This window comes from Plectrocnemia conspersa, unplaced genomic scaffold (genome assembly GCF_051122295.1).
Source record: "Plectrocnemia conspersa isolate PC_06_02 unplaced genomic scaffold, ASM5112229v1 ptg000001l, whole genome shotgun sequence".
Taxonomy (NCBI): domain Eukaryota; kingdom Metazoa; phylum Arthropoda; class Insecta; order Trichoptera; family Polycentropodidae; genus Plectrocnemia; species Plectrocnemia conspersa.
Genome location: NW_028277165.1, coordinates 18538571 through 18562500, shown reverse-complemented (window position 1 = coordinate 18562500; position 23930 = coordinate 18538571). Strand labels below are relative to the sequence as shown.

Genomic DNA, 23930 nt, shown 5'->3' with positions numbered 1-23930 from the left:
TTAGAACCGTTGCATAAAAATATGCATTTTTGTAGAATTTGTTCCAATTACGAAATTATTAATCAATCACGAATATAATTAATCATTTGTTGAACAGTAAAACAGCAATTAACAGACCGCGTAAGAAATCCAATTGCACAAAAGACCGCTCGAGCCTTTTCAAAGCGAACAACACACTTCACCTCGTATTTTGTACCGTCTACATAAAAAAAACCGCACTTTACACTTTGTCTTTGTAGAGAGCACGCAAATCTCATCCAAGAAGACTGGACAAGGCGAGACGAGTTACTCACGTCAAAGTGGCTTGCTGCTGGATGGGCCTTAACAGGGCAGGGTCGACCGGAAGGTCCGGCCTGCTGTTCCTGCGGTCCGAGCTGTTCCTGCGATCCGTACTGGCCCTGCGCTCCGGTGAGACGATCACCGTGGGAGACGAAGAATCTCCGGCCTCCCAGGTAGGATTCGGCTCGCCTGACTCGGCCAAGACAAATCTCTTCGAAGGACGACGCTTCAGCATATTGGGCGGGGACTTGCCGATCCAGCAAAAGAGGCTACGGAGACCGAAGGACGAAGAGGAGGAAGAACGAGGCTCTTGGCGACATTCACTTGACATAAACCGACCTCGATGGTGGGGCTTCCTCGCGCGACCGTCCGCCTCCAAAGCCACCTGACAAGTAAACACCACGAACGGTGTCGTTTCGTAACGACATGCCAAAGGTAGAAAGTTTTTTTTTTACTTCGTCGAGTAACTAGCCGGTAATCGACTCACGGTTTCATAACGAGAGTCCTCCTCCACATAATCGCGAAAAACGCTCACTGTTTACGTATGGAAGTGCGCCAATGGCAATCAAAGGTCGACAGTAGCTTGTCGCAAGATTCTGCAAATTGTGTGTATCGTGTTAAGGCAAATCAACGAGAAAAACTATGAAAAACGCTGATGAAAAGCGCAAAGGTCATTTACGTTTACACTTCAAGCGGTAGGGCTGATATGTGCGAATAAAAATAAACGTAACAGATTGATTTAAAATGACACTAAAAATATCAATCTGGTTATCATCTTAGAATGCTTTATACTATAATGAATAATTTCGACTACTTTATACCTTGAGAATATAAATTAATGGAAGGTTATCTAACAATATATAAAAATATTACTGAGATTTCATCAACTTGCTGTGACAGAATATGTATAGGTAAACGGACTATTATTCCAAGGACAACATTGCTCACTGAAAATTACTCTCACGGAACATTGCTCCCATTTTTTTATAGTCGAACGGCAAACAAATAAAAAATTATATCCACAATAAAACATATTTCAATGTATATTAACATTTCTTACCTAAATGTGTGCATCTTTTAACACAATATAAATATGTCAATGATTTTTTTCTGGACATGTTAATATTATAACAATGCTTCATAAAATACACATATTTCTTCCTTTAGACGTTGCCGGGTTACTAGAATAACATTTTTAAATTACCGGATTAATGAGATTTTATATTGTATTTTTTTATGTCTCGTAATGTGGAACGTTCGACATTTCTTGTGAGTGATTTTACCTTCCATTATTATTACTGAGCGGATTACTGGATTTTCCAAATTTAAGATTTGTCAAATTAGTGGTGCTTTTTTATGTGGGAATTTCTGGCACGATACAAATAAATCGCGTTAGTATTATATAAAAATATTTACAATAGTGATTAAACACTATATTTCAAAATAATATTTAGTATGTTCTTAGTGATAAAAATGTTATTTGTGGATTTTAAGGATAATACTAATATCATGAAAACGAGAGCTAATATTTTTTGTTTTTTTTTGTTATTTGTATAAATATACATTGTATTTATTTTAAATATTTTTACTAAATAAACGCATTTAACTGTTTTTATCTATTTTTTTAACTATACATAGATTAAAATGTTTTATTGTGAATATAAAATTCTTTATTTTGTATTTGTTTGCCGTACGACTTACTTATTAGTCTACCAAAACCATAGTATATTATCACAATGCGTAAAATTGCTCGTGCCAATATTTTTTAAGTAAATAAAATTAATTTTAAAATTCAAAAAATAAGAAAAATATAATTTAATAGCTATATTTAACGAACCACTCAATAAAAATCAATGAATAACAGTTAAAATCGATGCATTGATATAATATTAACATGTCCTGTAAAAATCATTTAAATATTTACATTAGCCCCCCCCCCCCCATAATAACACGGTAAACGGGGGACGTACTATTTGGATGTCCGATACTTTAAGTATGAGTGAGGCATAGTACCTCACGCACGTGATTCGTACGTACGTATTGTAAAAAAATGTAAGAGTATTTTCTAGCCCCCTAACTACACGTACCCAATTTACCGTGTTATTGGGGGATCTACTGTACATTGTATCAAAAGATGCACACATTTAAGTAAGAAATGTTAAATTCGCGCATATTTGCGATAACGTGCCCGTATTTGGCGGTGCCTGTATTATATCATAGCGGTCTTTCGAATGTCTATTTTGGTGAAATTCCAGTCACCTATACATACTACTCAACCGTACATTGTACAAATCTGAGGTTCTATTTTATATACGTATATATATATATATATATATACGAGTATATATAACCAGAACGATATATTAATGGTATTAGTTGGTGACTATTACGTGAAAGATTTGAGTCTTGATATTTAAATTTTTATCGGGTCTAGGATAATTATATATTTATTATCCCAACCGATAATCATAGATTAGGTTTTCCTAATCTGACGAAAGAATATCGTAATAAACGTTAAAAATAAAATAGAGCTAGACTATGCATGGTGGTATAATAAATAAAATAGATGTCACTGATTACAGACTTTGATTTCAGTCTGTAGACTCACTTGATTGATTGTGTTGATCCCATTGTAACGCACCGGGCTAAAGTTTGTCATGTTGCAACGAAATATTTACAAAAAAATAAATATTAATAATCTTTAAACTGAATCGGACAAAACTTTAATAAATACTGACAGATATTTTTTTAATTAGTATTAAGTATAGAAAACCTATACTTTCCGTTGATTTTTTATTGATATGATAGCAATTTTATGAAGTAAAATATATAAAAAATACACTAAGCGTCCAATTGAATCTCATTTTTTTTAGTAAAAAAATGATTTTCACGCTACACAGCCATTTATATTAGTTAAATAAAATAAGTACAATACTCAAATAATTCGCTTAATAAAAAAAAGAGTAAGCTAAGTTTGTGTACATTTTTTTATCAGATTTTAGGCGACATAAAAATTTGCCACTAATTAATACATACATACATATATCGCTTTGAAAGCAAATATCTCAGTCTTGACCACTCACAGGTTACGTGAATTTAAAATGTCTCATTAACTATATATTGCCAGATGAATAACTAAAAGTAGTTTAATTATTATAGTGTGTGAGTATAAGAGGTGTTACCGTATATTGCTATTAACATATTCGAGTATAAACACATATGCATATGTATGTATGTGTTTTTATTTTAGTGTAGCTATTTTATTGTAAACTTGTATAGTTTAGTTCATTCAATGCCTAACTCATTTATCTAACGATACTTAAATACGATTAAAAGCTGAACTGTCGATTCCCATTTTAAATCTATTAATATCGACACGCGACTATGTTATAAATTGATTGAACCACGATGACGCAAATGTGACGTTTGAATATATATTACCTTAATTGCACCGTCCTAAAACGGTACGTTTTAAACCTAATCGTCTAGTTATTTCTCAAACATAAATATTAATTTAAAAAACAATTATTTAATTAGGCACAGTACTCAGATTAAAAAATGAGAAATAACCACTTTTAAGGTTGCATGTACACAATGCATACAACACAAAAACGTCGCATGTTTAATTTAATCGCAGATAGTATGAAACTATTATTTAAACCGTATTAGACAACAAAAAATAACCTACAAAAACCGGCTCAGGCATCTCGTTTCGGAAGTATTTAGGTCATTAACCGACACGGTAAACGCACTTTCATTATCATATTTTATCACACACGCGGGATGCTTCATCAATGAATTACTATTTGAGAACCGCGAATCGGAATCAACGAAGTAAGCAACATTCACACTGATTTTATAATGGAATACAATTAAATTTATAAAGTTCATCTACCTCTGTCGTGCACAGATGTGCATTACGAACAGAATAAAAAATGATACGTAGTAATATCGGTCAGGATAGCTATCAATTTGTCTGTCTGTACTTCTTCTTCCACTTATTTTCCCCTGAGAGAAATATTTTGGACTTGACCCAAAGAAAGTTTTAAAACTATAATTAGTTTTAGGTTAGGTTTGGGTTTGAACAGAAAATGGACGTTTCGCAACTGAAATTGATTTACATAGAAATTTAAAAATATATTTTAGGGATAAATTCAAGGCGGTTTTTTTTACAAAAAATGTGAGGGATACCCCGAAATTTTATTAGGGGGGAGCAAAAGTTATGTTTGTAATATTTCGATCTCATTAAGATTCATATTTCATTAAGACATGCATTTTCTGGCCAAATTCAAGGGGAGGCAAATGCTCCTCCCCCTCAATAACCTCCCTGTATTAACGATAATATGATTATTAAAATTATAAAGCACGATTAGGTTTCTGCCATTTAGCATGACTCAGCGTGCGTACCCGAGCGTGTGCGGAAAATACACACATACATAACCATACATGTACATATCACCAGAAACTATATATTCATATTTTTATTCCTATCTAATTTTCAACTTTAAGGAATACTGACACAAATTAATTAGTATCTGGCGTACACCACTTTTTAATATAATCATGTAGAAAAAATGCATACTTCGCAAACGCTTATATTTTACAAACTGTTAAATTATCTTGGCCTAAGTTAAAACTACGTATGTGCATTTGAAATCATTGATTAAGGCATAAATGTGTCGCTAACGGATGTTGATAGTTTACTGCTATGGTGAAAGCTTGTAATATATTAGATACTCTATAATCAATTTTTTATTCTTGAAAGTTAAAAAAGGTGTGGTTCAGAAAATTGGCATAGTTCCCAAACCTATGGAACATTACCATGGAAAATGTGGCATAAACATATTTCATCGATTTTTTTATAATATAAATACAAGTCATGACGGCAGTAAATATAGAGACGATTCTTTCCAATAATTTGAATTCACTTACAAGTATTTTTTTCATTGAATAATAAATTATTGTTTTATTATGTTATACTGTGGTTTGTAAAGTATAGTATGTTTAACCATTTAAACGGTTAAAAATATTGTTAATAAAATTACAATCATTGAAGTGCTGTATGTGCATCAATCCTAAGCATTCACAATACGCCAATTTTTTAATATCAGAACAACACATTTGATCAATCGTACTAAAGTGACGCATCTGCCCGAAACAATTTCGCACGATCGACTTCCCCAATTTAGCATGCGCACATTTAATGGTTCAAGGTGCAAAGGAATGAAGCAACTGGATTGCCATATGGTGCAAATGGGGTGTGTAGTTTTGAGGAGGAAATGGCAAACAACCTAAACAGTGAGCGTTTTTTGGTTATAACACAAAAATTATCGTACACCACAGAACTGAAACGCCGGCTAACGGCTCGCCAGCCGTCACGCCACTATTTGGATGTCGGTCGTGCGACCGCCACGTTCTTCTTCCACTTCCACCTGCGCGCTCATCCACTACCTTAATTTCATCCAATGGCATCGTTGCGACCGGGATCGTCAGATATTGCTATAGAAAAAGGTAATTCGCCATACTCTCTGAGAAGATTGCCAAAAATGCTAGATAGGCGAAAAGATAAATAAGGTCAACGCACTGTGCGCCATCGTGAATGAGGTGGCGTTTTTGGAACGATTGGCAAAATCAAAAAGAATTATTAGATGTGTGGCTGTCAATGATTAAACATATCGCTATGTTCGTGACTGATCCTTATCAAGAATATAGGATTGGTAGTACCGCTATAAATATAACTAGAGATTCCAGATCCTGGGTGCCTTGCACCCCTTTCCACCTTATGACCAGCCCTGTAGAAACGTAACACAATATAACTACTCTAATTAAAATAAATAAAATACATAAGCTAAGTTTGGGAAACATATGCGAAAGCACGGTTACGTCACCCTATGTTTATATAAGTCGTTCAAATGCAAAAGTGGTCATGTATCATTATAAACAAAATTAATTTAAAAATGTAATAAAACACAAAAAATGTTTTGGGGCAGAAATTAGCAGTATTCGAGATTAAAATTAAGCTAAAATGACCTTTAACAGCCTAGGTTCACACATTAACCTATTTTTCCTGTGATGTACACCGAGTGTACATGCCATATAATTATGTGAATATCTCTATAAATATGTGTGTCAAATAAAATGTTAATATTGTAGGTATTCTTCCGTAATACACTTATACACTGTCGCAAAAAATGCTACCACACTTTATTATCAGGTAAATAACTGAATTATATTTTGATTGCAGATTCAGAAATAACACTTGTTTACAGATATTTTGACCCATAAAATTTGCCAGTCATTTCTTAAGTAAAATCACGCGTTGAATCTGAAAATGAAGTCAAAAACTAATAAAATAGAGCAGTTTTCGAGATATTGCTTAGTTTCCGTATATTTTATTCTGGAAAAAAAGTGTTTTTAGTTATTTGCAAATATGTGAATATTCGAATAATTTATCGAATATTCGGGTGTACTATCTCGAATGAAATTTCAAAAAAAAAAAAACAATTTGTATACTTGAACAACACAGATCGTTTTTTCTCTTAATGGCTGAAATAATTTGACGATTGAAGATAAATATGATATAACAGAAACAGATGTCTAGTTTGAATGGAGTTTACCAATATGCTTAAGACATCCAGAAAGCAAAATCCAAGACAAATTAATGGTAATGGCACAGCTATTGTTATTAGAGAAATGTTCTCTCTATTTATAAAAGTAATAAGGAAACAAATATGCAATAATATAGATAGGTAGTAGTAAATTTGGTAGTTTCTCATGGAAGAGGATTGAATAAATTTTCGTTGAAGAATAATATTCAATAAGTAGAAATCGAAGTCAAAACGAATCATGTACAAAAGAAGGCTTTATTGTCAACCACTTAAGATACATAAAAATCCGGTTTGACGGCAGAGAAACAAGACAAAAAAAGGTTTAATGCTTCTGGGGATAAACTTGTAGTTGGCTATACGTCGAATTACTCCGTGAATACAAATGTTTTACAAACAGAACAAATTGAATGCGAAATTAAAAGTGCAGAATTTCTTAATCTTCACCTGTATTCATTCTTCACAAATATAACGAGAAAACAGACGGAAATAAATAAATTCTTAATTGGCCGTGGCGTCGAGTGTGAGTCAAAGAAAACTTATATTGAAACCAATCGAATATAAGTGCCTATATAGCACATATCATTCCCGTCTATTCGGAATTTACTTTCGACAAAAAGTTTTACTTGTTATCCCCGATTTGGAACATAAAAAGACCAAGAACGCAGCTGCTTCCCTCTTCACGTCAATCCATGACCAGCTAAGGTGACCGAAATCCAGAGTTCAACTAATGATTTTTTAGTCGTACACAGGCTGTCAAAAGTTCACATGTTTATAGTAGATATACAAGCTGTACATTGACTCAAAAATTTTAGTACAATAATAATAACTCATATAAGTAAAAAGTAAGAAAATAACAAGCTTCAATATGTATTAATACTTTTATGTAAACGTTTTAGAGATGAGTGGCGTATCAATAAAGATATTCAGTATTGAAAATTGCTTATACATACTAATATAAATTTGCGGGTATTAAAAAATCGAATTATGTAACCACTTTTGCATTTGAACGACTCATGTTCGTTCGTGATAATATATACATATCATATAAAACCTACCAAGTTTTTAGGGTTATTATATATCGTAATCGTATATGTATTACGTTTCTCAAACTATGTACTGGTTCTCCAAAAATAATAAAATAAATTAAAAAACTTTTAAAAATTGATTTTGAATTAATGAAAATATTTTGGGAATTTTGCTATTAAACTATTTGATTTTTTTAAATACCTATTATATGAAATATTTACTTAGACTTATTTTTTTCCTAATTAACTTTAATTACGCACCGTTTAATTGCTATAGTCTGAAATCTGAAATTTGGATATCGTCAGAAAAAACTGCATTATTGTAAATAAGCAAAATGTTTATTTACAATATATTAAAATTAACAAAAAAATGCCAAAGCACATATTGTTTTAGAGGCTAAAGACAACATATCAATGGTTCAAGTACTCAAATTATCACTAATTTTTTTTTTCTTTAAATTATAACCGCAAACGTTCCCTTAAATTATAATTAAAAATTGTAAACATGAAAATGGTTATAAACCAGTAACATGTATATTATATATAATTAATAAGTTTAAAAAAATAATTATATAATTTAAATAATTGTATTTAAAAAATCAATAAGTAATATAAATTATTAACATTCAAATTATAGTTTTGACGATGTGAAGTATAAAGTCAATATTTGACAGTAAAAGAAAGATTTTGGTTGACTTTATGTTTTAGTCTGCTTGCTAGTGAAGAGATGTATACACGCGCGAAATATCAATATCGTTTATTTTGTCATTGTATACATTAATCAAAATTAATATTATTGGCATTATTTATATTTTATGTGGTATAAATTCTCAGAAAATATTTTTATTGGTATTCTTTATTATTGTTAAATTACAATGCAATAGCATTCGTATGCTACGAGTACGATAAATAAATGAAATAAATTGATTAATGAATTGCTGACGTTGCGTGGTACTATAGAATATAAATATATACATAATTATCAATATCAATTGAGCAAAAACACTCCAATTCAATCCAGTATTATCAGGATTCATATATTGTATTAAATTGGTACCAAAACTGATATAAATGACTAGCAAGTAAATTATGCGCAGTTTGTTAAACATCATCAAGCAATTCGATATTAAATAAATTAGTATTAAAATGCATTGAAGTTTCTTATTAATTATTATTAACTTCATCGACAGATAAGCAATATTGACGTGTTCGTTCATATGAATATAAATATGCATGTACAGCATGATTGATAACCTTTGCGTCGATAATAAATTTTATAGATGTACCAATTAAGTAGGGTTTCTTCAAATATAAAGGTACGTAAACAAGCGAAATTTCAGAAAACTACTATATTCGAAGAAAGTCAATCGTCAAACAATCCTGTCAAATTGGAGCATATTTGGCAACCCTAAATCACGCACGGAGTTGGATCGACGACCTCGGCCGCTGCTTTATATTTCTTTTCATGCCTAACTAGCACCAATTTGTAACTAACTGTGTAGAAGCCCCTCCATGAGCGACCACACTATTATATAATATTATACAAACAGATTAAATCGTACCTCAGGCGCCTTCTCTTCTCGGCCAAAGCGAACATCTGAGTCTGAGTGAGGCTTCCGCTGCTTCCGGAAGAGGTCATCCTGTTACCAGCTTCCACGGCGACTGCAGCAATTTCTTCTTCCGTGACAGGAAAAGAATCATGTTCTTCTGTGCCTTCATCAGTCCCACCCAAAGTGAAGTTCGGTTTCTTATGAAACTAAAATATTTTAATTTAAAAGCATTCTAAAATAAAACTATAACGATTTGTATTAAATACCTCTTCGGCTTCTTGCGGCTCAATCTTCTCGAAATTATCGCTCTCGCTCGAAGAGCACCGCGTCTGTGCTTCGTCTTCCATTTCTCCTCTTAATTTGTTTTGTTCATCTATGTTCGTAGGGTTATCGTGGTTTTCTCCAAACTCCACAGCTTCAAAGAATAAACTATTTATATCTGAAATCAATAAAAACAGACGTTCATGCTTCACATTACTAACTAGCACGTTCGTTCGTATCATAATACTCACATAAAACAAATACGCGTAAACTAGTTATTAACTTTGCAGAAATCTGGCCCATGCAATCTAAAGAAAATATAGCATTTAAGTTTTAACGTAGGTATACATGTATATGTATATCTATACAAATTACAGATAAGAGTGTATACATGCGAGACAATTTTAACACAGGTTAAGCACAACGCGTAAGAAAATACTCACTGCCTTTAAAGGCTTCCAAAGGAGAAAAAATGCAATATTTTATAATTTGTTATTGAAAAATAGTTCTAAGGTCAAGCGCGGAAGAAAGACGCTGCAGCCAGGTCAAGCAGCAGCAATGGACTGATATCATATCACGAACGCTCTCCTAAGGCCACGGGCATCGGCTCGATTATTGTCATGAACAAAAACAAATCTGAATAAATTAAATACAGGAAATGATATAACTCTTTAACAATCGATAAATTTCGAAGTAGTATAATAATTAGATTTGTAGAATGGATAGAAATAACGTCAGTTTTAAGCTAGGTTCTACCTAAGTATAAAAATATTTGTGTATAAATACAGCCAATCACTTGAAACAGCCAGTTAAATTGCGAATTTTATGATACAAGGCGTTAATAAAATAGCAATACAAATAATTGAATAACATTATTTTTTCTCCTAGTTACTTATCTAACACAAAATCTGTAACTTAATATATGTCTTCAATATACCAAAACTTTCCGAGACAGGCGACTTCTTTTAACCCTCTTCATATATTATACGCTTATAAAAAAATGCAAAAAAGTACAAAAAAAATAGTTAGCAAGTTTAATAAAATATGGTAATAATATGGTTATCCGGTATTTAATTATTTTAGAACGAAAAAACAATTAGATACATATGGTGTAACTTCGACTTTTACCGATTCTAAGAAACTAGCCAAATTTTTGGGCGGCATTTTATGACCGGCCGGAGCATGTTAAACATAGAGTAAAGTTTACTCTATGATGTTAAACTATTCGTGAATACATATTTTTTAGCGCATTTAGTTTAGGAACAACACCACAAGAACGGTCCTTCCATCGTGAAAATGCCGCCCCCAAGCAAGTGCCGCCCGGGGCGGTCCGCCCTCTCTGCCTTCCTGGCCTTACTTATTGAGTTCACGGAGCCAAATGTTTAAAAGTACACTATTAATGTATGAATAAAATATTTTAAAATGACCAGACCAGTGTTATTCAACCCGCCACATGTGGCCCGCGTTTCAATATTGTTAAAAAATAAATTAATATTAAAATTTCATTATTTTAGCATGGCTTTTACATTATCTCTTGATAAAAGTAATGAAAAGAAAAGAAAAAATATACGAAAAAGAGCGTTTAACTGACTAAAAATGAATTTTTAGTTGAAAAAAATTGTTATGCAATAAAACTTTATTTTGAATTTATGATAAATTGCAAGGAATATGCTATATACTAAAAATAAAAGATCCGAATAAAATCTATCGTCACAACAACTATTTCTAAAAATTATATTTATTAAGTTTCAAAAGGATTAAATCAACATTCTAGTTTCTGAATCCTCTGGAAACTAGCCACGGACAGTAAAGTGATTTAGTCTTGCACTCAAAAGGAAAACCTGCACTTAAATTTTAAAATAATTTATTTAACATTTCTAGTGCGTATCGCAGCTCATTTAAATGAACTAAACATCTCCAAGATGAAAAACAGTTAATGAATTGAATGTTACAAAGAGCGACGGCATTTGAAATTAAACCGAAATTGTGGCAATGAGAGAATTATAACAGTAACTTAATTCACTTTTAAACACTGTCTGAACAAAGTCACGTAAACATAAAAAAATAGGCTACTCTAATTGCTATTTTATCACATGACTTTTTAAAATTTCAGAAAACAGAAACTGTATTTCAGATTATTTGCTACTCTTTTATTAGTTGACATGGAAACGTTGCCTGAAAATGTAGATTGTGAAATCTAAAATATTTATTGTGAAATCCAAAATAGCAATGATATTTTTTTGTTATTTATTAGTTCATTTGACTTTTGACTTGAATTCATAATTCCATGCACTGTAAATTAAAAATAAGTCATGAGCTACAAATCCCAAACTAGTGAGCAAGTTCGAGTTCATGAATTATTAATTGTCAAAATTTATATCAATAATATTGTCACTCTTATTATCTTTAGCAAATTTATAAGCAAAATATCATAAAATGACATTTTCAAATGTGTGATTTTTAAATAAAATGTTTATGAGTTGTTTATATGATAATTTTGTGCTACGCGGCCAAATAATTAATAAAAATAGAAAATAAATCACTTCTCAATTAAAACTAAAATTCGGCGAAGTTGAAATGACTCGAGGTTCTACTTTTTCATGCATTTTCTAAGCTATTGATCGATTCATACGCCTGTTATGTTACACCTACAAATAAAAAAAATGTTATTTAAACCTTATTATAATTTAATTACTGTCGTAGCACCGTAAAGTTGGGAAATACTGCATTAATGGGTTAAAACATAAACGAATATAATATATGCGATATCTAGAATCAATATCAGATTGCATTTTTTATGATTTTTTTACATCATGTATTTAAAAATAATTATGCTTTATAAAAAATCACCCAATTGTGCGTTACATTATATGGAGATTTGTTTAAAAATCTAACTCAAATGAAACCAAGAAATCAAAGACTAAGATTTAGTCACATGATAGATCATTATGATTGTTTCCATGACGCTGCTACTTGCTATCTGGATTGTGTTTTAATTTAAGTTTCATTAAAAAGAAAAAAGTTCAGTGAAGTTAGTTTCATTTTTTGACATATACATATGTACATAGGTTAACATCCAACAAAGACATTTTTATTTTGAGGCGAAATGGGTGATATCGATTTTTTTACAAATATAATTCATAGACATTAGTAAAAAATACTTTAAAATTAAATTAGTCAATATTCATCAATCCATCATGTTCCACATTTCCTTATTTATCATTTCAATGTGTTCAGATTGTTTTTAATGCATTTTATATACGTAAATAGTCTGATGACGACAATCGATATCAGTTGTAACTCAGCAATACCCGTGTTTGTTAATACATTTTTTCGTTGCTTATTTATGCGATAATGATGTACGTAAACGTAGTACTGCATAAACGATCAATACTGAAATTTCACACAATTTTATCAACTTGTTAACCATTTGACATTCAAATGCAAATGTTAAACACACATTTGTTGATATTTATATAACGTGGGATGGATGAAGGAGGTTAACGTCTAATCAAATTGTTAAAGTTACGAGACAATCTTACTTGCGTCATTTGTGAAATAAAATAAGACTAGAATTGGTAGAAAGGTCTAGGGTCATGGAATGACCTTTGCTGGAGAAGATAACGAGATTTTACGATAGCCATATGCGCCCTTTACGATGGAACTCTGCGAGTCTCAATCTTATCGATAAATTACGTTCTACCACAATATCACCACAATATAAATAAAAATACTTTTAATTGCGTGTTATTTAATTAATAAACCCTTAAGAAATCAAATCGAGACTGAGAATTAAATATAATACAATAAACACCCCCCCCCCCTCTTATCCCCAATAACACGGTAAATTGAGGACGTGCTATTTGAATGCCCGTTACTTTATGTGAGCGCGAGCCAAAGGGAGGATATCTCACTACACGCGCCTGATTCGAACGTATTGCAAAAATTTTTATGAATATTTTCTAGTCCCCCAATTACACGCACCCAAATAGCACGTCCCTAATTTATCGTGTTATTGGGGGTCTACTGTATATATTTAGCAAATAACACCCCATAAAAAATTCTATTTTTTTTTTAAAATAGCAGTAACAAATATTATATTTTATATTTATATTTAGTACCATGAGTAAGGAATCTTTCGACATACAATGAAAGATTGACAAAAATAATTTAAAAATGCAAATACTTTTATTACGAAATAGTAAAGCATAGAGTGTTTAGTTGTTAAATATTGATATAGTGTTGATTCCCGAACAAACTGCTGCTGAAAATGCACATTGTCTCGCACTTGTTGGAAGAATTGTCAGAAGATAATTTGTATAATTATTTTCATTCAACAAACAACAAACTGAAAGGATTTCAATTTTCCTTTATAATAATTATTGAAGCTGCAGAAAAAGGGAGAAATCCTATAGCTTATAATATCTCTTTTAATAGCACAATATTTATTGTTTTCTATGTTTGAATGAAATATTAACATATGTATGTCTAGTTATCAGATGTATGTATAATGCGTCGTGTGGTTTGGTCAAAGGGTAAGTAAAAAAATAGACCAGATTACATACCTGACTGACGAAACTTTTTGTTAACAATCGTTGATCTTAAATTTCTATTGTTAAGATTAAGTTTTGAACTTAGTACGTTTGGCATATATTGTGATGTATTATTACTGATGTTTTTGTTATGATTATATTTATGTTTTACATGTATTAATGCTATTTAAACTTTTGAGCATCCGTGATCATGCAAGAGTCAATTCAAATGTGTACAGAGATCGATTAGATTGTACATAATTAACAAAATAAATATTCCTGCAAGTTTCAGGTTTAGATTCGATCCAATTTCTTAATACTCAATAGTTAATAAGTTGATCTAAGCATTGTGTAAGGCAGCCTGTAAGGTCACGATGATTGTATTTTAATAAAGACATAAAAAATACGTGATATACGCAGTGGCGTAGCTTTGGTTTGTACCGCCCGAGGTTTGTACCGTATCTTCGCCCTAACCCATATAATTATCTAATACAAAATTTGACCTTCCTAAAAAATCTGTACTTAATGCATGTTTTCAATATTCAACTTTCCTAGACATGCGGCCACTTTTGACCCCACCAGCTACACTATATACCCTTCTTATATAATATGCATATAAAAAATATGCAAAACAGTTTTCAAATTTAATGGAATATGTAAAAGAAATTTCATTATTTTAACACGTGCTGGACTCGAAGAAACAATGGGGAATATCTGTTGTAACTTCGACTTTTACCGATTCTAAGAAATTGAGCGACTGTGTCATAAAATCAGCAAACAAAAAAGCGAACAACAAAAATTTGATCATAGATGGTCAATACATGTATATTTAAGAATACGTCAATTTATAAAAAAAATAATGTGATTTTAATTTTAAAATATTTTATAATTATATTAGTATTTTGAATTAGTATGATACACTCATATTTCCTATAATTACACATTTTTTACTTATAAATTGAGAAAAAGATAAAGCAGTTGAAATTAAAAATAAAATATTTTTTACAATCAAACATTTACCTATGCTCAGAATTTTCGTGTGCGCAATTTTTGTTTGCGCAATAATCATTCAACTTAGCTCTTAGCTATTCGTGAATATATTTTTAGCGCAGTCAGTTAAAGATTTATCCAGAACCATAAAGTTCCATCGCGAAAATGCCGCCCCCAAGTAAATGCCGCCCGGGGCGGTCCATCCTTCTTCCAATAGCTACGCCACTGGGTTACGACATCGGAACAAATCTCTAATCTTGTCACCGAAAGCGCCATGTCAAGACAAAAAAAGCACGTCAAGTTTGATCACACCAAATTGCGCTGAATTAGTTAACGCCGGGGACGCATATATGCGTCAATCATTATTCAGAACTTTATATGGCTAAAAATTAAAACTAATTGCAATATTATTTAAGTATATCTTCATAATTATATTATTTAAATAAAACATAAATTTAATTTAAAGCCCAAAACTAAATCTAATATGCTCAGAAGAGCGACGACCGAATTAAATAACGAGAAAAACTACGTATTTGAGGAATGTTTTAATAACTATGTATATAAATTATATTATACATCCTATATATAATAGTTGTTTTTATTATTATAATTTAAAAAATTATGTTTTTTTATTAGATTTATACCAATTTTGTAGATACATAATTATTATCTCTGAAAACAACTTCCACCGTCACCTTCGAGTAGTTCTCGAAACGCACGCCAGCACTACATGGCAGCACACGGTAGAGGGTTAAAGTCACGCCATAACATTGACCAATCGGGAGAGACTTTTAATCAATTTGAACACTTTTGCATTTTGATTATTACTAAATACGGTTATTGAAACAAATGATATAAGATCTCCGTGGCAACGCGAATACATAATTTACGATAAATATAATCTATCAAAAATTGGAATTATCAATTGCAGACAATTCCAAAATGGCGTCTATGTTTTATATTTAAACGTCGATTTGGCTAAACGTCAACATTAAACGCATGAAAGATATTTCGGTGAGCGCGTCGGACGAAACATAACAATCGATTAATAAACACTTTCAAGGTTAAATTTGATTTAAAATCTCGCATTTCAGGCGATACATGCAATTATACGTACGTATTCGAGCACGTGCGTTTGTTTGATTAAGGTGTGCGACAAACGCACAAAAATCCAACCGGTTTCAATAAATTCGTTTCCTGGTCGTAATAGTCGCAATTCATAGAATCGCTACGAAGCGACCGCGTCCATTTTGTTTTAATCCATATGCCGGAAGCGTACATCGCTAATTTCAAATTCGATTGTACAATTCGCATTGTACAACTGAAATTCGTGCCATGCACAAAGTACACAATCGTCTTCCATACAACTCGATAAATCTACTATAAAATTATTTATTCATATTTAAGAAAGAATGTGTTAAATATTAACCGGTGTAATGGGAGACGCTGGAACATAACCTTCGCGCGGTGGAGCGACGCTAGACGCGGCATCGCAGCGCGACCTAGTTCTCTCGAGATGTACGAGCGTAAACTACGCCTCGATTATATGAAACAATTTTTAAATGTCCTACGTTTTACGGAACGCGAACGCGAACGCAAACCGAAACCATAACACCGAGAAACAAACAGCCGCGCGCAAACTCGACAGTGCTTCTCAACATGCATATGTCAATCGATATGCACGACCCGCATGTTGAGAAGATAATTTTCGATAGTGAATAAAAATAAATAAATTGCAAATATTAAGTAAATATAAGTTAAAAAAATATTTACTCTAAATTTAAATATTTATTATACAAAGATAATAAATTAAATTTTAAGCGAAGGGGGATTATAAAAAAAACTTTAGCTAATTAAAAAAATAATGTTGAATCACTATCTAATGTAACATGTTCAATAGTATCGTGTGGCCTATGTATGTTTCATTCATTATGGCCAAAACTTGGCAGCACTCGGAGCGGCGGAGGGCAGCACATTATTTTGTGGATCTCAACGGGAAGACAACGGATGGTGTTGCCTCGTTCACCGTTCACTCATATATATTTTACTTAAATAACATGTAAACTATATACTCTCAATAAAATATTACTACATTGGCTCAATCTGTGTGTAATTGCCACCCATCAACATCCGTCTGCCAAAGTAAGTAAAAGCATTTTCGTCAGCAAGTGCGAACGTCTAAGCCCCAATGTCGTGATTCTCGAAGACTTTCTGGAACCCAAAACTGGAATTTCTCGAGAATATCTGGATTGTCGACAGCACCCTTCAGTATTTTGCAGAGATGCTTAGCGATATACATTTTTTTGTGAAAACTCAATCACTATGTAATGTAGTATTCTCGTCATGTCCCAACGCCTCTAAATAGAAAGGCGCTGGGATATAAGAACGGAAAATAACCAAATATCCTTTTATAAAACTATCTTAAGAACCTTTTTGACTAAAAGGGAGAATTTGCTTATTAGGGGATTCCAAATTATAGATGTAAATAACTGAGGGATCGTCAAAGTGAAAGGCGTTTCTCATAACACAGCCAAGCATCTTGGAAGATTTATCACAGACTCAAATGTGATTCTGAGATCTTTAGTGGAAGATTCTCTAGCCAAAATGTTCCCACTGACATCATAGGAATAAACTGGTGGTGAACGGGATCGAGAAAATGACACAGTATGGCACTTTACGACACTAAAGGGCAGACGGTTAACGGAAGGCCGTCTCCACTGAGAGTCTAAATCACTCTGTAGAGCAGTGTTTCCCACGGTGGGGCGTACGCCCCACCGGTGGGGCATTACGTCTCAGAGGTGGGGCATCATGCTTTAGAGATGGGACACGTCGGCAATTATCAACTATTCCACACTACTGTTTAATTAAAAAAGAGGCCGGTGGGGCATATGACTTTTGAAAAGACTACAGTGAGGCATGGCATAAGGAAGGTTGGGAAACACTGCTGTAGAGAGAAGGAATCTGCAACAAATCGAATGCATTTATACAATTTTAAATCATATACTTGAGTAAAACTTGAATTTTTAACTACCGTATTTATGTCATTAATAAATAACATAAAGAGCACAAGGCCCTAGTTGGACCCTTGAAAAACATTTTCACCCCCGACGGGTAAAATTCTCTTTTGACAATCGGCCACCATAATCAGAGTATGTTAATAATAAACAAAAATCTCCTCTCTTTAACACTAATTATTAATAAGAAGTCTATTCTTCTTAGCAAATTTCTACGAGGTTGATATAAATATGTGGTTTCTTTAAAATAGTATATTTTTCTTTTCATACTCCCACAAAGCACAGCGCATCGTGTCTAACAAGGATAAAATCTTGTTTGCCCCGTAAACTTATTCCTTGATCTCTTTTTACCCATTCTTTTCTTTGTTACATGTTGACATAAAATATAAAATGTCGACACTTAAGCGGATGCGTCGCATATTATCTATTTTTATCATAGAAATCATTGTATTTTATTTATTCGGGATAGAGTTTATTGCGCCTGTAAGTGTATTTTAATCCGCAAAGAGGTTTTTGTCAACTTTTCCTATAAACGCTTTGTTTTGATTAATTCTTAACGACACTGTTGATGATCTCCATCGATCGTCTTTCTTTTAAATTAATTTTGATATATTATACATACATTTTATACATTTTACAAAAAACAATCATTTTTAAAACTACAATTAGAATCAATGAAAGGTAAAGAAAATTAAACAATTTTTTGAACTGATCAAAAAGTATTTCATTAGAATTTTGAATAAAATAAATAATAGTATTTTATAAAATCAGATTTAATGATAATAATTTTATTTTAACCGAATTTTTCTACAAATTCGCAAAATGCGACATTTTTTATGCTCATTATATTATTTTAGACAAAAGCGTGATAACTACATAGTCAGTATTTGGCTGCCATAAGAAAAATCGTGAACATTTTCTACATTTCCTCGTTTAATATATTGGAAAAACGCCCGTGTATTATTTTAAAGGTAACACAAAAGTTAATCTGGACTATAAAGAATACTATTTCTGTGTTTTAGAGAAATAATGTTAATATTAAATTATTATTATTTATGTATGTTAAAAAATATACAAGTTATTTAAAAATAAATAAATAGCTCTTTTATAAAACAAATATTTTAAATAAAAACATTGTTTTAGCTATTACTTACGCTTTCAATTATGCTATTAAAATTTCGTTTCCAAAATATAGCTCTCACAAGCAATGCGCAAACGAGCTGATAGACCAACGAATGTAAAATAACTGAGTTATCAACAATCGTATGATTAACTATGCACATAACTTAAAACGATTGTATTCAAATACTTCAAATGTAAATAATCAGGTCAGAGGTCAAATCGAAGTTAAATTTTTGAATAGATTTATTTATAAGCGGCTAATGTATGTTTTTACTTGTTTAGACATAGTATATATTAGATAAGAATTGAGAAGTTCTAGATCATTAAATTTTACATTATTATTTAATCTATTATAACAAGAAAAAAACATGTTTAATAATTATTCAATGCAAAAATAAATTAAATATGTGAATATACTGATAATTTATTATTTTTATTTATATTTTAATGATCAATTTAAACAAGTTATTTTATAAGGATTTTTTTTATAGCTAGCAACACCTTTGCTGAGCTGTCATATTATTGTGACTCAGAGAAGTCGAGTGATTAAACATTACAGTGTAAGTGTCAACACTATATTAAGCGTATTACGCTGCACTTACAACGTAATATCTTTATTTACAATCGGTTATAGTAATTTTTTGCATTTTTATTTTAAAAGTTATAATTAGCTTTTGTTCCAAATGTGTTTTTATTATCACATTAAACTTACATTACTATAGTAATTATATTTACAATTTTAGTCGAAATTATATTATTAAACGCGTATATTCTATTGGTATATTATAAAAATGACATCATTTATTATTTTACTTTCATCTTATTATAGCTGAGTAACAATAGTCTAAATTTGAAGCAACATCAAAGATGGCAGAACCAGTTCCAGTCGACATTGAAGGCGAAATGCAAACGCCAACAATTACAACAAATACCTTTCCAAAGTATATATGCTTTTAATGTAAATATAAGTAATGTGCGTATAATATAAATGTTCATTTTTCAGACTAAATCAACTCGGCCAATATTTAAATTTTAATTCAATGTCGACTCTACTAACAGCACAGAAACAGAGTGTGAGACCTTGGCTACTTTTTGTACAGACTTCAAATTTTAAGGTATAAATATTTATAGCACTTGATAAAACAGCCTAGTAATATACCATTTAATTCATCTCTTGTAAGTTAATAAAATATTACATTTTCAAAATTAATACTTCATGCATTTCATGACCTAAATCTTTAGTTAATAGTAAAATATTTTCAGGTACCTACGACACTTCCGAGACTCAGTAAACGAATCGTTAGAAATATTGAATATTTTCGATCTAATTATCTCTTTGTTTTCATTGCCCTGTTTTTGTATTGTTTGTAAGTATTTTTTTGCCTTGTTTTTGTATTGTTTGTAAGTTTATTGTATTTTTATATATTTTAATGTTAAAGGGTAACATCACCGTTGCTTTTATTGGCAATATGTGGAAGCTTATTCATTTGCTACAAATTTAGAACGAATCCAATGAAACTGAAGGTATAAAGTTAAACTGTAATTTAAAACATATTTTCAAACATTGTGAAATTGACGGTTGTATTGATACATAATAGATTGGATCGTTTGAACTAAGTCCTGGACATCAATATGCTCTTGTATGCGTGTGCTGCTTGCCTATATTTTTCTGGGCTGGAGCTGGATCAGCCTTATTCTGGGTTTTAGGTATGATTATTTAAATTTACTTTATATATTTTTTATTCATTCATATTTTTACTTTTTAGGAGCATCTATTACGGTGATTACACTCCATGCAGCATTTTATAACATCGAAGCCGTTGTTACTGAAGATTCTGAAGATCAATTTCATTTATTAGAAGAAGTGTAATGTTGTAATTGTAAAACATTTTGGCATTCATAATAAATATTATGTAATGATATTATTATTTATGAAAAATGATATTAATAACTATCAACATACAGTTAATCTACAATATATGAATATATAATAACACTGACTAAAATGTAGTTGAATATAATTTTTAGTTATTTATTGTGTAATTAAAACTATACTTATTTTTTTGTAATGAATATTTTATAATAAATTGTATTACTTTTTAATATTAAAATGCGTTTTCTATGAATTTATTATTACATCATGTTGTAGTCGGATTAATAGAATTGAGTTATTATGAACACTCAATATGTAAGCTGATTGTGTGCGAATGCAATTACATAAATGCTGACGATTGTTCACGCATATAAAATTTTTAATAGTGTTTTGCTAAAATATTTCTAGCGTCTTTGATTTACATCGGATTTATAAAATGATTTTGTTTTATTCGCCATTTATTATAGAGTTCATAGATGTAAAGATCTGGTTTAAAAATTAAATAACTATTTTGTAAACCCAAACATATTTTTATTAAAAAAATTTACACATTTCTTTAAAAAAAAAGTTTTACGAGGACAAATATAATTTTCAATAGTCCATCAATGAATGTTACTGCTTATAACATGTACCTCTGTAGAGGGAAACGACACAGGATGCACAGATATTTCAGGTTTCACTGTGTTTTTTGTATGCCGGCAAGTGATCCATTTACCAAAATATCTGACATTGTAGTAAATGTGCTCCATAACCCGTCACTTATAATATTTTTATTATATCTCACTCATAATAATTTGTTGCTGCTAACGCATAACGTGAGCGAATATTTCTGGGTCTATGCGACAATGAGGCGAAGCATTTGTTCTTAAGAATCTGTGGAGCAAAACAACATGCCAAGGTGATTTTCGGTTTCATATGATAATTAACAATAAGCTTTTATTGACTGTAACAGTTATAAAATATGGCAATGTCATAGCACGGGCACTTGGATTATCTGCGCTGGATGGAGCGAGGAGGGATACCTCGACGTCCTATTATTGCGACCCTTCAGCGCAGTGTAGCACAACACAAGAGATATTGCAAAGCATGTAGATCCATGGAGGGTTTAAGAGGTTCATAGAGGTTCCAAAAAAATCAAAGTGGTATTAATGGGTGTCCATTAACAATATAGTTTCTCGATGGCTGTAGGACTTATACATCAGCTGATTGTGAAAATACTGCGAAGCATGCTCGGATTTTTACGCCTGAAAAATGACACTCAGACGCAACATGTTGCAATTTTCCCTTCAGGATCGTAAAAAACCTTCTTACATCCTCAACTTCGTCTTAGTCCCACTGAAATTGATAAGGCATCGATATCTCCTCTATATTACTTCGAAACGCGATATCTTCCTCAATCTTACTAAGTCTATTACTGTCAGTAAAAATTCCTTGAAGCGCTGTAAAAATCCGCTTTTTCTTTAATTTTGTAAACGTCCATTGCTGCAAAAGTTTCTTTGATCTTATCGAAATATGAAGTGTCTTAATAATAAGCTTCTATAATCTTTAAAGAAAATGCCTGTGCTTCATATGAAATTGGGATATTTTACTATTACATATATGTACTGTTATTTTCTTAGAGAAAATAACAGTTTAATACTTTAATTTTTATACAGCCCCTGTAAATTTTCTAAATTCATACAAATTTACTAAGAACTAATTTTAACATTTAATATTATGATAGGTAAATAAATAAATAAATATCGACATATTGTATATTGATACTATTATAAAATTACTCTTTTAAACAATATTTTTTTTATTGAACCCATCGAGGATACATAAAATATGATCATTATTATGCTAAATCACTCAGATGTCAATGCAAGGATATCTAAATAGACGAAACTAAGCTTTCTTTAAATTTGTACAATATATAGATTTAAAGAGGACAATTTAAATGAGCAATATATATAAAATAATTGTTCCATAAAACGAATTGTTTGTGCATTATTATTGGACGGGTTAGGTGCGAGTAAGCATTATTGGTCAGAACCATAGAGTAAAGAATGTTATATATATATATATTATGATATTCTTTACTCTATGGTCAGAACGATGAACACCTTATCAATAACTCTGCAGCGAATCCTTTTCCGAAGAAAAATTCGAAAATTTACTAAGGTATTAAAAATTTGTAATTTATATGTAATGTGATAAAAAATAAAAAAACTTCTGAATTAGTGAGTGCAAACTATCACCTAGTTAAATAAACATTTATTTATTTCACTACCTGGCTTCGTCTGTGGATAGGATTCGTGTATATATGATATTAATTTCATATCAAATGGTTAAATGAAAATTTCAAAACACCATAGCTTATGCTGGAGATAACGTCACAAGCTTTTATATGTTTTAAAACCCACCCACTATATGAGTTTTTGCTATTTTAACAAATAAACATATTTAACAATTTTACCACTGATTAATCCTTATAAAATAATAGGTTTTCAGGAACGTTCTGTGATATTTTGATTTATGTAGATTTAGAGAATAATCCTCATATGTATATGTGAATTAAATCATGTTTTTCTCATATGCATATTTTAGATACAATAACCCAATTATTTGATGTTAGAGCTGGAGCATTTCTTTCTTTACAATAATTTTCAGTACATACTTGACAAAAGAATAACT

At 31.2% G+C, this 23930-nt stretch overlaps 2 protein-coding genes across 9 annotated transcripts in view; one reads left to right on the top strand and one right to left on the bottom strand.

The window, feature by feature from the left end:
• ACC (acetyl-CoA carboxylase) overlaps positions 1–16942 on the bottom strand; it is a 40815-nt gene extending 23873 nt beyond the window's left edge. For 2 of the 7 annotated variants that reach the window (XM_088195834.1, XM_088195846.1), the window contains exons 1-4: positions 10167–10359; positions 9975–10031; positions 9729–9901; positions 9475–9668 (exon numbers count right to left, since the gene is read on the bottom strand). In XM_088195834.1, the coding sequence (XP_088051960.1) occupies positions 9475–9668; positions 9729–9901; positions 9975–10026 (419 nt within the window). In that variant the 5' untranslated portion in view covers positions 10027–10031; positions 10167–10359. Of the gene's footprint in view, positions 1–293; positions 876–3967; positions 4132–5570; positions 5665–9474; positions 9669–9728; positions 9902–9974; positions 10032–10166; positions 10360–16362; positions 16503–16674 lie in introns of those variants that run through there. The other 5 variants (XM_088195854.1, XM_088195839.1, XM_088195862.1 and 2 more) reach the window with 5 other exon arrangements.
• A 2926-nt stretch (positions 16943–19868) lies between these two features.
• LOC148239061 (prenylated Rab acceptor protein 1) lies at positions 19869–21492 on the top strand. 2 transcript variants are annotated; one of them, XM_088185781.1, is made up of 7 exons: positions 19869–19941; positions 20211–20322; positions 20385–20496; positions 20645–20748; positions 20821–20905; positions 20980–21088; positions 21148–21492. In XM_088185781.1, the coding sequence occupies exons 2-7, from the start codon at positions 20249–20251 to the stop codon at positions 21249–21251; spliced, it is 588 nt and encodes a 195-aa protein (XP_088041907.1). In that variant the 5' UTR covers positions 19869–19941; positions 20211–20248; the 3' UTR covers positions 21252–21492. The 2 variants fall into 2 exon arrangements, with proteins under 2 accessions (XP_088041907.1, XP_088041916.1); XM_088185790.1 differs by lacking the exon at positions 19869–19941 and adding an exon at positions 19942–19986.
• Positions 21493–23930: the final 2438 nt, after the last annotated feature.